This window comes from Oculina patagonica, chromosome 6 (genome assembly GCF_052425735.1).
Source record: "Oculina patagonica isolate OP01 chromosome 6, crgOcupat, whole genome shotgun sequence".
Taxonomy (NCBI): Eukaryota; Metazoa; Cnidaria; class Anthozoa; order Scleractinia; family Oculinidae; genus Oculina; species Oculina patagonica.
Genome location: NC_135763.1, coordinates 13,583,893 through 13,597,327, shown reverse-complemented (window position 1 = coordinate 13,597,327; position 13,435 = coordinate 13,583,893). Strand labels below are relative to the sequence as shown.

Genomic DNA, 13,435 nt, shown 5'->3' with positions numbered 1-13,435 from the left:
TCTACTGTCCATTGCAGTGAAACTCTACCACACAAACTTTTCAAGTAATGCAGATTCGGATTTGAACGAAAATAGTGGCGGATTGATGGATTTGGCCAAAAATTAGCATGGCTCGGCGGATTTGAATATCTGTATTCACCCCTTTCTTTCTTAAATTGATTTTTTGCAGGTTCAAGAAATCAGGATTCCACTGTTAGTAACATTTTCAAAGCTACTCACCACTTGTGACGACAATCTAACAGTTGCTCGGAAACCTTTACAAAACCTCCCTGTGCAGCACAATGAAGAGCTGTCATGCCATTTGATGTACGGACGCTCATGTCAATCTTGTTACAAGGAGTCAACTCTTCACCATCCCTGGGGAAAGAAAAGAAAACCAATGAAACAACAAGAAGCAGGTTAATAAGATACATGCATATTTATTAGGTTATCCATAAACCACTTAGGGAGATGCAGTGGACTAATGGTTAGTGCACTAGCCTCTTGGGCAAAATACTTAATCCATAGTGCCTCTCTCCACCCAGGTGTATAAATGGGTACTGCCAAATTCAACCCTGGTGGTACGTGTAACCTTGTGATGGACTAGCATCCCATTCAGGGGGGAGTAGAAATTCTCCTTGTTGCTTCATGCTATGGAAACCGGGATAAGCTCTGGCCTGAAGGGCCACTAGGCTCATATACAGACTCAAACCTTTCCATATTTCACTTGGGCTGTTAGAGGAACACTAACAAATAAAAAGCTTTGTGTGTTCTTCCAACATCCTGCATGACTAGTACATTATAACTAACTAATGACAACTGCACTCACCTAGAAACTTGAAGGATGCTTTTAACAATCTCCTCATTTCCTTCACCCGCTGCCACGTGAAGAGCCGTGGAATTGTCCATTTTAGAAGGAATATTGATTGTGTGTGGCATAGCATGTACCATGAGTCTCACCAGCTCAACATTCCCACTAAGACAAGCAGCATAAAGTGGAGCAATTCCTGTGATAGTGTTTGGGGAGCCATCTGCGCCTCGGCTTAGTAGGAGTTTTACAATTTCAAGATGGCCACCTTGACAGGCCCTGGAAGAAATATCATAAAAAAAGTCACTTGGCATAGTCTTGCGCCAAGCTATTCAATTTCAGTTCTCAGCGGCATGAAAAAGATGCAAGAAAAGAGATAAAATCTAGTTCCTAATAAAAAAAAGAACTAAACCAAATTTTTCTCAAATAAAAAATGTCTGATATGAAACCTTATGTGGAAAAACAATTATAGCAGGCATTCAAGTTCTAGATTTGAAGCCATCCACATGGCAGTAGCAGCTTTTTAGCATTTGGTAACTGTCAATTTTTCAGATAGGTGCCAAAGTTGCTGTGATCAAAACAAAAAGAAAGGAATGTGGTTAGGGTAAAGGGAGCTGTTAGTGGGCAGAAGTGTTGCATAACAACCCAGAAAAATGTCTGAGAAGGAGACTAATGACCAGAGGGCTTACTCGATTTTGGGATTGGTGCAAGAAGTAGCTGATGTGCCCAGGGGGTATGTGGGATTTCAAGCGACAGAGATGGATTTCCAGAAAAGGGCAATTATAATACAACTAAAAAAAAAAACATTTATATTTAGAAATTCAACACTCATGTTTGTTTATTTTCATCAACGAATCTTTAGATCATTGTTTTTTAATACCTAAAAAAATACTACTTAAATCAAGCCACCCCAAAAAAAACCAGAATCGAAAACTTCAACCCCCCCCAAAATCCTTTGATTGTCCCTGTCAATATAAAAACCCCAGGTATCCCACTGGCCTTAGGTGTAGCATCGGGGGAAGGGGGGAAGGGGGGGAAGGGGTGGGTATGGCAACACATAGGCTATGCAAGGGCAGGCACTTTGCACTTTATATGTCACAGAAAACAAATAATTTGATATAATTATTTTACTAACATGTCTTACTTAAATCAATAATGACTACACAGAAATATTGCATTAATCATGTCAGATGCATGAAAAGCAAATGAGAGCGATAAATTTGTTACATACTTGTAAAGCAGGGTACACCCTCCTTGGTACAACTTGTTGATTGTAACAGTACTTGCTTCCTCTAGCAACTTTGTCACTCTTGGTAAATCGCCAATGGTACAAGAGCGAAAGAGTTCTGAGAAAAATTAGAAAACAAACAAGACAATAAAAAATATGTTTATTATTTACAGTCAAACTGAGCTGTATTGGCCATAATTTTGCCACTGGCAAGCAGGGGTAGCGCAGTGGTGAGAGTGCTCGCCTCGCACCAATGTGGCCTGGGTTCAATTCCGGCCTGGTGCCATAGGTGGGTTCTTGTACATGTCCTTGCTCCAAGGGTTTTTCTCCGTGCTCTCCAGTTTTCCTCCCTTCACAAAAACACTCCAAATTCTAATTTGATCTTCGATGCACGTACACATCTTAACAAGCTCTAAACTCTTCTGTGTTACATGGGTAAATAAATTACATTGCATTTACGAAATTACATACAGTCGAACCCCTATTAAGCGGCCACCCATTAAGCGGCCACCCCCTATTAAGCATTCAGTAACTTAAGTCCAGAAAATATTGTCAGTATAATACTGCAAATATAACCCCTTTTAAGCGGCCACCCCTATTAAGCGGCCACCGCCACCTTTCTGCCGTCCCGATGAGCGTTCTTCTATTGTTTTTACCTCTATTTAGCGGCCAATAAGAATGTCATATACGATATTTAAATTATTTTCCAACAAGCTCAGACCGTGATAAATAAAATAAATAAAATAAAAATCATTCAAACACAGGTTTATTGTCGTCTTCCTGTGATTCCGTTATTCCTTTTCACCTTATTTTGTATTGAAATAATGTTACCTTTTAAAAAGACCTTATGCTAATTTCTGACAAACCCCTATTAAGCGGCCAGTTGCCATTTCCCTGAGGGTGGCCGCTTAATAGGGGTTCAACTGTAGTTAAAACAAATTTTCGTTGATACACAGTCATCTGTTGCTAATTGACTAATTTGGTGGTCTGATGGTTGTATTGATCCAATAATTTGTAAATTTCAATAAATTTTAAAACATAATAACATATTTTCTTGGTACTAAAAGGTAAGAATGCTGGGCTTTTATGGCCATTTACCATTACTGGGAAATGATAATGATAATCAATTCAATCCAAGAAATCCTGGCATCAACTTCATCATCATCATCATTTTATTAGCCACTTAAGAATTAAAATTTTACAGCAATAGCATTATGGTAACAGGGCTGAAATAATTTTTTTCACTTGAAAGGACATAATTTATGTCCTACTAAGACACCATCTTGGTCAGACAAAACAAAATTGTGGTCGGACATCACCAAAACCAAAAGGCCACTCACAAGTTACCACTTTTGATTTATGATCAAAAATTGTCCGACCACAATTCAAATTTTTTCAGACATGAGCAAATTTTGGTCGGCCAATGTCCGATGACCTACTGTTATTTGCAGCCCTGTGGTAGGGTGAGGAGTCTACCAAGAAACCACCAGGTTTATAGGGGACAACTTAACATGGCCAAAAAAGACAATAACATGAAATGAATTGAAATAATGAGAACTTGATTCAAATAATTTGTTATTCCCATAGTACAGATCCCACAAGTTGTGCATACCTCGGGATACTTCCTCTTCCCGCGCTGCTTTTCTGATACCTACAAATAAAACCCAGCTGTTAATATCATACACACAAATAATATCCTCCTTCAGTAGTATGTCTTTAAGCACATTGGTTTAGTCACTTTGAACATTGGCCAGTGTAAAGCTGACAAAACAGTAGGGATGAGACCCTAGGCGCAGGGTGGGGGCTACAAGAATTCTCATTCGAGATTGAACATCTTTACATGTAAGTGGTGCCAAAACGTACAGTTTAAACCCTCAAAGGTTTGACAAGTATCACCATCAGTGCCTTATAAGAAGATCTCTCACACCACCCCCTCCTTCAGCAAGAGCTTTATAGTGGAGGGGGACAGGGGGGCAGGAGCCAGAGAGAAAGGGGGCAGGAAGTGGGATTCCTAAGGTGGCAGGAACCAAGAGAACAAGTAAAATTTTGCAACAACTCGTTATAATTCACATTGGATATGGACAACAAGGAGAGAACGGGGGGGGGGGGGGGAGAAAAAAGAGGGGGAAAGGGGAGCCCCCCACAAAAAAAAATAAACTCTTATATATAAATTAAACATTGAATTGATCCTCTGATGAAGCAAGCATAAACAACAGTTTACCTTCCACAGTCCTTAAATAGTCTCCACACTCATAATTCCCCTTTTCAAATGCTATCTGCATCGCTGTCTTGCCTTCCTTGTTCTTAGTATCAGTTCTTGCCCCTGCATCAATAAGGACTTTGAGACAGCGGCGATGACCATTACGTGCAGCATGATGAAGAGCAGTCTGTCAATCAAACAAAACAAAACTTGACTTTAGGGATGGACCATAATTTTTTTTTTTTTTTTTTTTTTTTTTTGGGGGGGGGGGGGGGAAGTAATTTCTTCTGAGAAAGAATTTTTTCAGCATTGGTATTTGCAAGAACCTTTTTTTTTTTTTAACCAACATTGCCTTCTACAAGATTTCGTTTTTGCACCATCCATGTTTAGTAGCTGGGTTTTGCGAATTTTTCCCATGCTTACTTGTGCATGATTTCTTTCTACTATTTTTCTTGTGCAAGAATTTTTTTGGAATAATTATAAAAATTTTAAAAAAGGGTCCGTCCCTTAGCTCTATTTATCTGAAAAGTAGCCAAAGTTGACTTTGGGAGGTATCACTACAGCTTGATTTCATGTTGTTGGAAAACTAATTTTTATGTTTTTGAGTAACAGGAGAATTGTCAAGTGGAATCTTGATTCATATTAGCAGCATGCCATAAATATCTTATCTACAGCAGGCGGGGATCCCTAAACAGGGCAGTGTTTAGTCTGTCAGTGGTAAAATGTTCCTATTGCGTTAACAAGGTTGGCATCTTAGTGGTTAGCCCATTTAGTATTTTCTGGCACTTTTTAGCAAATTGTGTCTAAGCTATCTATTACCGGTAGCCATCTTGCAGCCATTGAAAAATTATGCAAGAAACATTAACTGGGCAAGAATATGGAAAAACCTCCTCCCTAAAAAAGGATCCAGTCAGTTTAATCAGATTCAAACAAAGAAGAAAAAGGGTAGGATATCCAACCCTCCAAGTTAAGACCATTTTAGTCGCCATGGCAAATAAAATTTTGGAGCTGGCGACTTAATTTGAACCAAGGTCGCCAGCCTGGCGACTAAAATTGAGAGGAATGATTGAAGGCATCAGTTTAATTTGGTGACTAAAATTTTTCACTGGCAACCAAAACTTGAGTAGTTGGTGGCCAAATGGCCACTTAGGAAAAAAGTAAACTTGGAGGGTTGATATCCCTAAGGGGCCAGCTTTTGGCTATGGGTAATTTCACCAAACTTAAATCTGGCTGAAATTTCACATGAAAACAAAAACTAGGTAAACTCTTGGAGCTGCCAAGGCCAGAAAAGCCAGCTGGGCTTGTTGATGAGCCAGCTTTGTGTGTTTTTTAGCTACATCCCTGAAAGTGTAGAAAGAATATTGATCAAAGGCACTCACTGAGCAGTTATCTTCTGGAGAAGATTGTATGTTTGCATCTCCTGTTGAAAATGACCAAAGTTCAATCAATGTATGATAAAAAGTATAATAAAACTCATAACTAGAAAAAAGAAAATATCCATACCCCTCCCACGGAAGATATTTTTGGGTTGAATCTCCTCACCCTTCTGGAAATTCCAGTTAAGCCCTGACATTTCCTCTAAAAATTTTTGCTTTTAAGTCCCCCAAACCCTTGGAATTTCCAATGACCTTCCATGGGGTGGGTATGGATATTTTCTGGAACTGTGCAATCTAAGCTTTTGTCGGTAAGAAATATTCACCTAAACATGATACTTGACTAAAATGTTCAATTCTTTAGTCGGGGCTTTATAAGCCCGCGACACCCGACACGATTTAATTTGCTTGTCATGGTGAATTGAATCACACATGAAAGAACTGTTCAATAGCTTTTCACTGGTCGTACACTTGGCCCAGGGGGGGGGGGGGGGGTACTCCGGCTTGTAAATGACGGGGATGATCAACGGATTTTTTTGGGTTTGAAATTTTCGATAGCGGGATTTTTTTGGGTTGGAAAATTTGGCAAGTATTTTTTGGGGTGACTTGATTTAAATAGGGGATTATTTTGGGTATTAAAACGGACAAAAGTGCCTTGCTGCGGCCTTAGCGTATTTATGCGCTTAATTTTTTATGATTTTCTTTGTGTTATGTTTTTGCCCCTCCTGGCAATTAAGGGGTAATTTGACAAGGGATTTTTTTTTTTTTTTTTTTTTTTTGGTTGGGGGGGGGGGGGGGGTATTTTTGGGCCAGGGATTTTTTGGGGTGATGTCGGAAGACTTAGGGATTTTTTGGGGTCCTGAGTTTTGCCTCCATTCGATCATTCTCGTCATTTACAAGCCGGAGTACCCCCCTGGGACACTTGGGTTTCATCCACTGACTAAGGCATCATTTACATGGACTCGGTTTCCAATCAACACAGTTTTATAACCTCGAAACCGCATCGAAATCGACATGGTTTCAAAGTGTTTACATGGAACCTATTTAACCGTTTTTCGAGTGTTTTCAAATGACTGTATAAGCAAGTGCTGCGTTCCATACGAGGTTCATCATGTTTACTCTTTGTGAGCCAGCCAAATTACGTTACCGCTTTCAAATTGATGTGGTTTTGCCGTTAACACGACCAACGAAACCGTATCATTTTGAAAACGCTCCACTTTTGACAGCGTTTTCAAAACAACCCAGTTTAAGTAGTGGTCTCGATCGGCGCCGTGTAAACGAAGGCGTAGCTGCATCGAAAGCGGACAAATGAAACCGTGTCTGTGCTGGAATGTGCCGTGTCTAAGCTGGAATCTTCCCAATTACATTACAACCACATTATTTGGGGTACCTTTCCATTCCAACAACTCCTTTAGACACTCCACACTATCATGAAGTGCAGCAGTGTGCAGCGGTGTTAATCCACGAGGATCAGGACTGTTGGCCTCTCCATGGACACCTGCTTTTAGCAGAGACTTCAGGAGATCCCTCTGATCATAGATGGCTGCCTGATGTAACAGCTCCCCTTGAAAAACAAATACTGGTGCAGCCATTTAAATGGACCACAGCTCTTGACCTCTAAAAGGAATGAAGAAACAGGTCTGGTTGAAGTAATTACTGTAACTTGAATGTGTCAAATCTAATTAAAGGGATAGTGATTTGTAAATTTGAGCAGTAAGCCTAATGTCTTTTTTGAGAACCAGAGACTTTGTTTCTTTGCCTTACAAAAGAAATTGAGATGGCCCGAGACCCCTGCAATTTGACTTAAATTCTGCGAGAAAGCATACTTTTAAAGGACCATTTACCGGTACCTTACGTAATTGAGAGTTATTTTTCCATTGATCTTGATTAAATAATTAAGGACATTTATGAAGGGCGCTAATAAATTTTAAGTTCCAGGGGGAAAACCTTACAACAACAACTGACATTATGAATGCATGATCCAAGAGGAAGTCAAAAGTGGCCAATAATCTACAGAAAACCCTGATACATGCACTTAATATACTATGATGCAAAAATTGCTTCTAAAGTAATCGCAGCTAGAGTCATTAAAGTCCTCCCGGAAATAATTCATTGTAATCAGACGGGATATGTAAAAGGCAGGTTTATTGGTGAAGCAGCTAGATCTATTATAGATGTTATGGATTATACAAAGAAGGAAAATGTACCAGGTATATTGCTCTTCATTGATTTTGAAAAAGCTTTTGACAGCATCGATTGGGAATTTATGTTAAAATGTTTAGACGTGTTTGGTTTTGGACCTAGTATAAAAGGCTGGATAGAAACATTCTACAAAAATATAACCAGCTGCGTTATAAGCAATGGAATGTGCACATCTCACTTTGAGATACAAAGAGGAGTCAGACAAGGAGACCCGTTGTCACTCTATCTTTTTATTATTGTTGCTGAAGTTCTAGCAACTGCTATTCGAAGTAAACCAAATATTCAAGGTATTAAAATAGGGAATGAGGAATTCAAAATTGTACAATATGCTGACGATCTTACCGCGTTTGTCCCTGATGTTGATAGTGCACAACATATCTTTGTTTTGCTAGATCAATTTGAAAAGTGCTCTGGTTTGAAGTTCAACTACACGAAAACTGAAGCTATGTGGATAGGCTCCTGTCGAAATAATACAGCGGCGCCCCTTGCATTAAAATGGGTCAACACTGTTAAAGCACTTGGAATAGTTTTCACATATAATGAAACTGAACAGTTGCAGAAAAATTTTTACGATAAATTAAAAGGTATCCGGTTGCAGACACGGCTGTGGCGCTGCAGGGGCCTCTTGCTGCTTGGCAAAATTACAATTATTAAATCTTTTTTGCTTTCGAAAATGACTTATGTGTTCTCAGTTTTGCCAACTCCGCAAGAGTTTATAAAGCAACTCAATACTATTATATATAACTTCCTGTGGAATGGATCTGATAAGATAGCCCGATTAGCAGCAATTAATGACATAAAATTTGGGGGGCTTAGGTTAACAGATATTGAGACGTCGATTAAATCATTAAGATTAGCCTGGCTAGGAAGAATTTTTTCGTCGGGCCGGACTCCATGGAAGGCCTTTATTGACCACCTGCTGGATAACTACGGTGGAATTTTTTTTGTTAGTTGTAATTATGATATTAAAGATTATAACTTCCATTCCATATTTTATAATGAACTCCTCCAATGGTGGGATGATTTTAGAAACTTTTTTTCTACTACGTCTCTCACTGCCGAAAATATAATCTGGAACAATAAGCTTATCAAAATAGACGGCAAGAGCATTTACTACCACAATAATTTATGTAAAAGCAGGAATTACTTCAACTAGCCAGATGCAATTCAATAAGGGCAATGAAGAGTCATACAATATTGCAACAAGTGCTGGTTTGAAACATTCAAACTTTTTAATGTGGTCAGGAATTAGAAGTGCAATTCCTGGCAACTTAAAAGTTTTGGATGTTGATGGTAATAAAATCGGTTCATTAAAATTTTACTGTGGGGAAAAACTTTTCGATCCCTTATTATGTAAAAGTAAACAATTTTATGAATTACTTATTACAAAAAAGGCAATAGTATCAAGGGGTTTTACGAAGTTGAAAAATGCTTTTGGTTTAGATGACAGTACAGTGTCAAGGGTTTTTCTTAATTTGTCTGTTTCATCGGAAACTTTTGTAAGAAGCTTTCAGTTTAAACTTCTAAATGATATTGTTTTTATTAATAAGCGACTAGCTAAAAATAGGTTATGTTTCACATGATACCTGTACGTTTTGCAAGGTTAACCCAGAAACTGTGTATCATTTATTTTACGATTGCTCTCTGACTCGTTTCTTTTGGGAAAACTTTGAAAACTTCTGGTTTGTACTCTCTGGCCAACGTGAGTCTAAACTCACGTTACAAGATGTATACATTGGTAAATTAGAAAAATGCGAGTTGTTAAACTATCTTATAACTCTTGCAAAACTGCATATATGGCTTAGTCGAAAACAATCTAAAATTCCAAAGTTTGAAGTATTTATAGAACTAGTTGACCAAAAATACAGAACCGAGAAATATATTGCTGTAAAAAATAATACACAGAAACAATTTCAGGCTAGGTGGCAATTATATAGGTGCTACTTATATACAATTAATAGTTTACAAAATTAATAGCTTACAAAAATTAATATATACTATATAATAGCTTATGAGAGTCTTTGTAAACACTTAATGTATTTTAATGTATTTTCAGAATGGTAATAAATATGTGGAAAAAAAAAATTATATATACTATGTTAACAGCCACAGACACAGAACACTGATTTTCTCATACTATCCACAGTTTTCTGATCCATTTACCAGTATACTGTAAAATTCCAGTTAGCCCTGGGCTTATACAACTTCCTAAGGGGGTTTTGGGTGGGCTTACAAACGGAAGGGCTTATATGCGGGGTAGCTCATAAGCTGTATAATAAAAAGCATTTCGAAATGGGTCACGGGAGTGTTGCTCAAAATACGGTTTTACAGTTGATTTCAGTTTACTTTGGCCGCCCGCTTTGCGAAGTTCGTTGGGAAATTGGAAACTTTGTTACGAAGTTGCCAATTACGTTGCGAAGTTTGCGAATCAATACAAAGTTACCAACTTCGGCCCGACTGAACTTTCCAAGTTTGGTAGTTGAGAAGAAACATGACATGTTGCTTGAAAGTCATGGCGATATCTGAATTTGATGATTTTAGAACTGGTCAAGGAAAGTTGAAGTAGCTTGAAGTGTAATAAGACAATGTTTCGTATCAGCGATAACGCATTAAGTGATTTGCCGATAAATAAATTTTATGCATGCAGAAATTTGGTGAAATTTTAACTTTTTTGTATGAAAATACACATTTAACGATTTCTGTGAGGCATAATCATCAATTTCAAGTCTTCTGCGTTTGTAAGCCGGATAAAACCGGATGGATTACCCATATGTAAAATTGATTTTAATCAAAGCCGACGCAGTGCGACAGAGACTAATTTGTCGAGACAACATGTTTACGGCTCACTGAACATAAAAGTTTTCGAACCTTTTATATTTTTATTTTTATGACATTTGTTTCCAACAGTTTAGCATAGCAAAGCCCTTTTTGATAACATAATTACAGAAGGTTTTAATAAATTCGGGCCAAAGTTGGGAATTTTGTATCGAAGTTCGCAATTTAATTCGCAAACTTCGCAACGTAATTGGTAACTTCGTAACAAAGTTTCCACTTTCGCAACGAACTTCGCAAAGCGGGCAGCCAAAGTAAACTGAAATCAACTGTAAGTTCAAAAGTCATAATGAAGCAACATTTAGTCCTGTTCAGTCAGTGTCATCTAGCAAGGGGGGAGCTTATATCCAGGGGGGCTTATAAGTGTGGGGGGGGGGGGTATAACCACAATTTTATGGTATGGTATTTACAGCTACATACTGCAGGCATGGTGACATAATATTTTTTTATAATTTACATGATCATGACGTGACATCTCAAAAGCAATCATTTAATAATTTATGCCTCAATTTAACTTCTTTATAGCCCAATAAATCTCCTTTCATGGAGTCTGTTTTACTTTCTTTATAGAGGGAAATGAAACACAAGACCAAATACAAACAAATTTTGGTAATAACTTGCATGCAAAAATTCTCTTTCCAACCAAGTTATAAAGTTTCTCCACACCAACTCAGTTCATTAATCATGAATGACATTCCATTATGTACCTAATTGGAATTGTATTCAGATAATTAAGACTTTTCCAAAAGTAAGATTACCAAGACATATTTTATACACAATTAAATGAAAAAACCGTTCTGGCTTTGGGATAATTATTTAAAAAATAATTTTAAAATTAATCTACAATCAAGGGATTTTTTGGCTGTCTAGTACAATTTTAAGGAGTGCCAATTCAATGGAATATTTATTTTGTAATTTTCGTTTTGTCGATTAAATATTTATCAATACCGGTGGCGTGATCTGTACAAAACAAGGTAATGATCCTGAATGAACACAGAGTAAAAACAAAATTTTGTTCATGATCGCATGAGCATAACTTTCCAATTGATCAAAAAATCATTCATATAAATGCGATCATGTTTTATTTTTCTAACCTTTTGAAAATACAGGTACGGACCTTAAAAACTGAAATTATCCAGCTTCGATAACTTGCCCTTATATATTGAGCTTTTCAATTTCCTTTCATTTAGGGTATGCAAATATTCAAAGCCGCTACAAATCCGGTTTTGGCAAAAACCGAATGTAAAATTGTCATCTTGGGGATAAACTGGGATCACACATCAAACAAAAAGCCCTGATTATCAGATAAAACAATGTGCAATATACAAAGAAAATCAAAAATCGAAATTTTAATCCCAGATTAATGCCATTATTCAGATCCTGAATGCATGCAGTCAATTTATTTTAAAATGACAGTCGTTTTCTTTCATTCAATTTGCTTTGACAGTACACTGCTAAACAATTCGCCAGTAAAATCAGTTGACAAAATCAATTTTCCTTTCCTCTGATCTCTCGATCTTTATTTTTGATCGAAGATTTCTCTGATCTTCTTGAATGTATTTGAATCGCTCGAGTGTGATGTTTGTTTACATCACCTCGTGACAGACGATCAAAATGCCTATATAGGTCTTTTTGCGAGCGTTATTAAAACAGATAATGTCAGATTTTTAATACAATGTCAAGAGCACTGCTTTCCCAGATTATCGTGAAAGAAGAAAAATAATTGTGCCTACCTTGTCGTTTCTCAAGTTGAGCCAGAGATGTTCGAGGTGGGGAAAATTTCACAGAAGCAATCCATCAAGGAAGTAGATTTTGCCTCGTTGACCGCATTTTTACGTCTCAAATTATCTTTTCAGTATCGAAAAATCATCTCACTATAAAAAGATTTTACCAATACCATTGAACGTGTTTTTAGGAGACATTCTAAAGACGAAACCAACCCACTCGTACAGACAGAGCTTCGTCGAAAAGAAAGATCACCGCAAGCGAAATCGAGGGAAGGTTGGGGAGGAGGATAAATTTTAACCAGGGTAGGGAGGGTGGAAAAATTGACGCGCCCACGCAAGTGGGAGTAATCACACATGAAACCGAAACATTTCAGTTATGTTTTTTTTTTTCGGACATATATTTTGAAAATAAACATATCCTTAAATTGATATGGAAAAAAGAATCGTGAATTAAAATAATAAATTTGTTGACACTCCCACCCCTCCCTGGAGACAGTAAAAATGGTCCACTGGAACGGGGGACTGGAACAAAAGAAACTAAAAATAGTGGGAAAGACAAACGCATGGTAAACACGTAGAAATAATCGCTGAATTGAGTCGAAAAAACCTTCCTTCCATCGTTATTTATTTAACAACCCTGAAAGTGTTTCTAGAAAAATCTTCCATCGCGACATTCTATTCTGCAAGTTGACTCCAACTTCCGTTTTGCGAGTGGATAATTCCGTGAGCTTGTGACGTGAGGTCTTGCAAAAAAAATATGGAAGACGAGCTCTCTCGCTGGATTCAAGAAACTGTTTTTACTTCTTACATGGAAGAATGTCAAATTTTCAACAAGCTGGACTGTTCATATGGCTATAACTACGATCTTCCGCAAGAATATTCAGGTGAGGATGGCTCTGCGAGGAAGAGGAAGCTTGCCTCGCGCGAAGATGTTGACACAGTTTCGGCGGGAAAACAGGCAAGAAGCTGTTAAAATCATGAAAATCCTTCCCAAGTTTCCAAAGGCATTGCTGTTTCTCTGAACGATGAAACCAACGAAATATCTGAAAAAATTCAAATTCGGGAAAGGTGGAAACTTTGGACCCC

The 13,435-nt window shown here is 37.7% G+C and overlaps 1 protein-coding gene across 1 annotated transcript in view; it reads right to left on the bottom strand.

The window, feature by feature from the left end:
• Positions 1-12,581, bottom strand: part of LOC144657314 (leucine-rich repeat serine/threonine-protein kinase 1-like) — a 47,445-nt gene extending 34,864 nt beyond the window's left edge. Inside the window, exons 1-8 of the mRNA XM_078517649.1 lie at positions 12,356-12,581; positions 6,979-7,205; positions 5,595-5,635; positions 4,237-4,402; positions 3,628-3,666; positions 2,019-2,133; positions 809-1,066; positions 220-357 (exon numbers count right to left, since the gene is read on the bottom strand). Of these exons, the coding sequence (XP_078373775.1) occupies positions 220-357; positions 809-1,066; positions 2,019-2,133; positions 3,628-3,666; positions 4,237-4,402; positions 5,595-5,635; positions 6,979-7,180 (959 nt within the window). The 5' untranslated portion in view covers positions 7,181-7,205; positions 12,356-12,581. The remainder of the gene's footprint in view (positions 1-219; positions 358-808; positions 1,067-2,018; positions 2,134-3,627; positions 3,667-4,236; positions 4,403-5,594; positions 5,636-6,978; positions 7,206-12,355) is intronic.
• Positions 12,582-13,435: the final 854 nt, after the last annotated feature.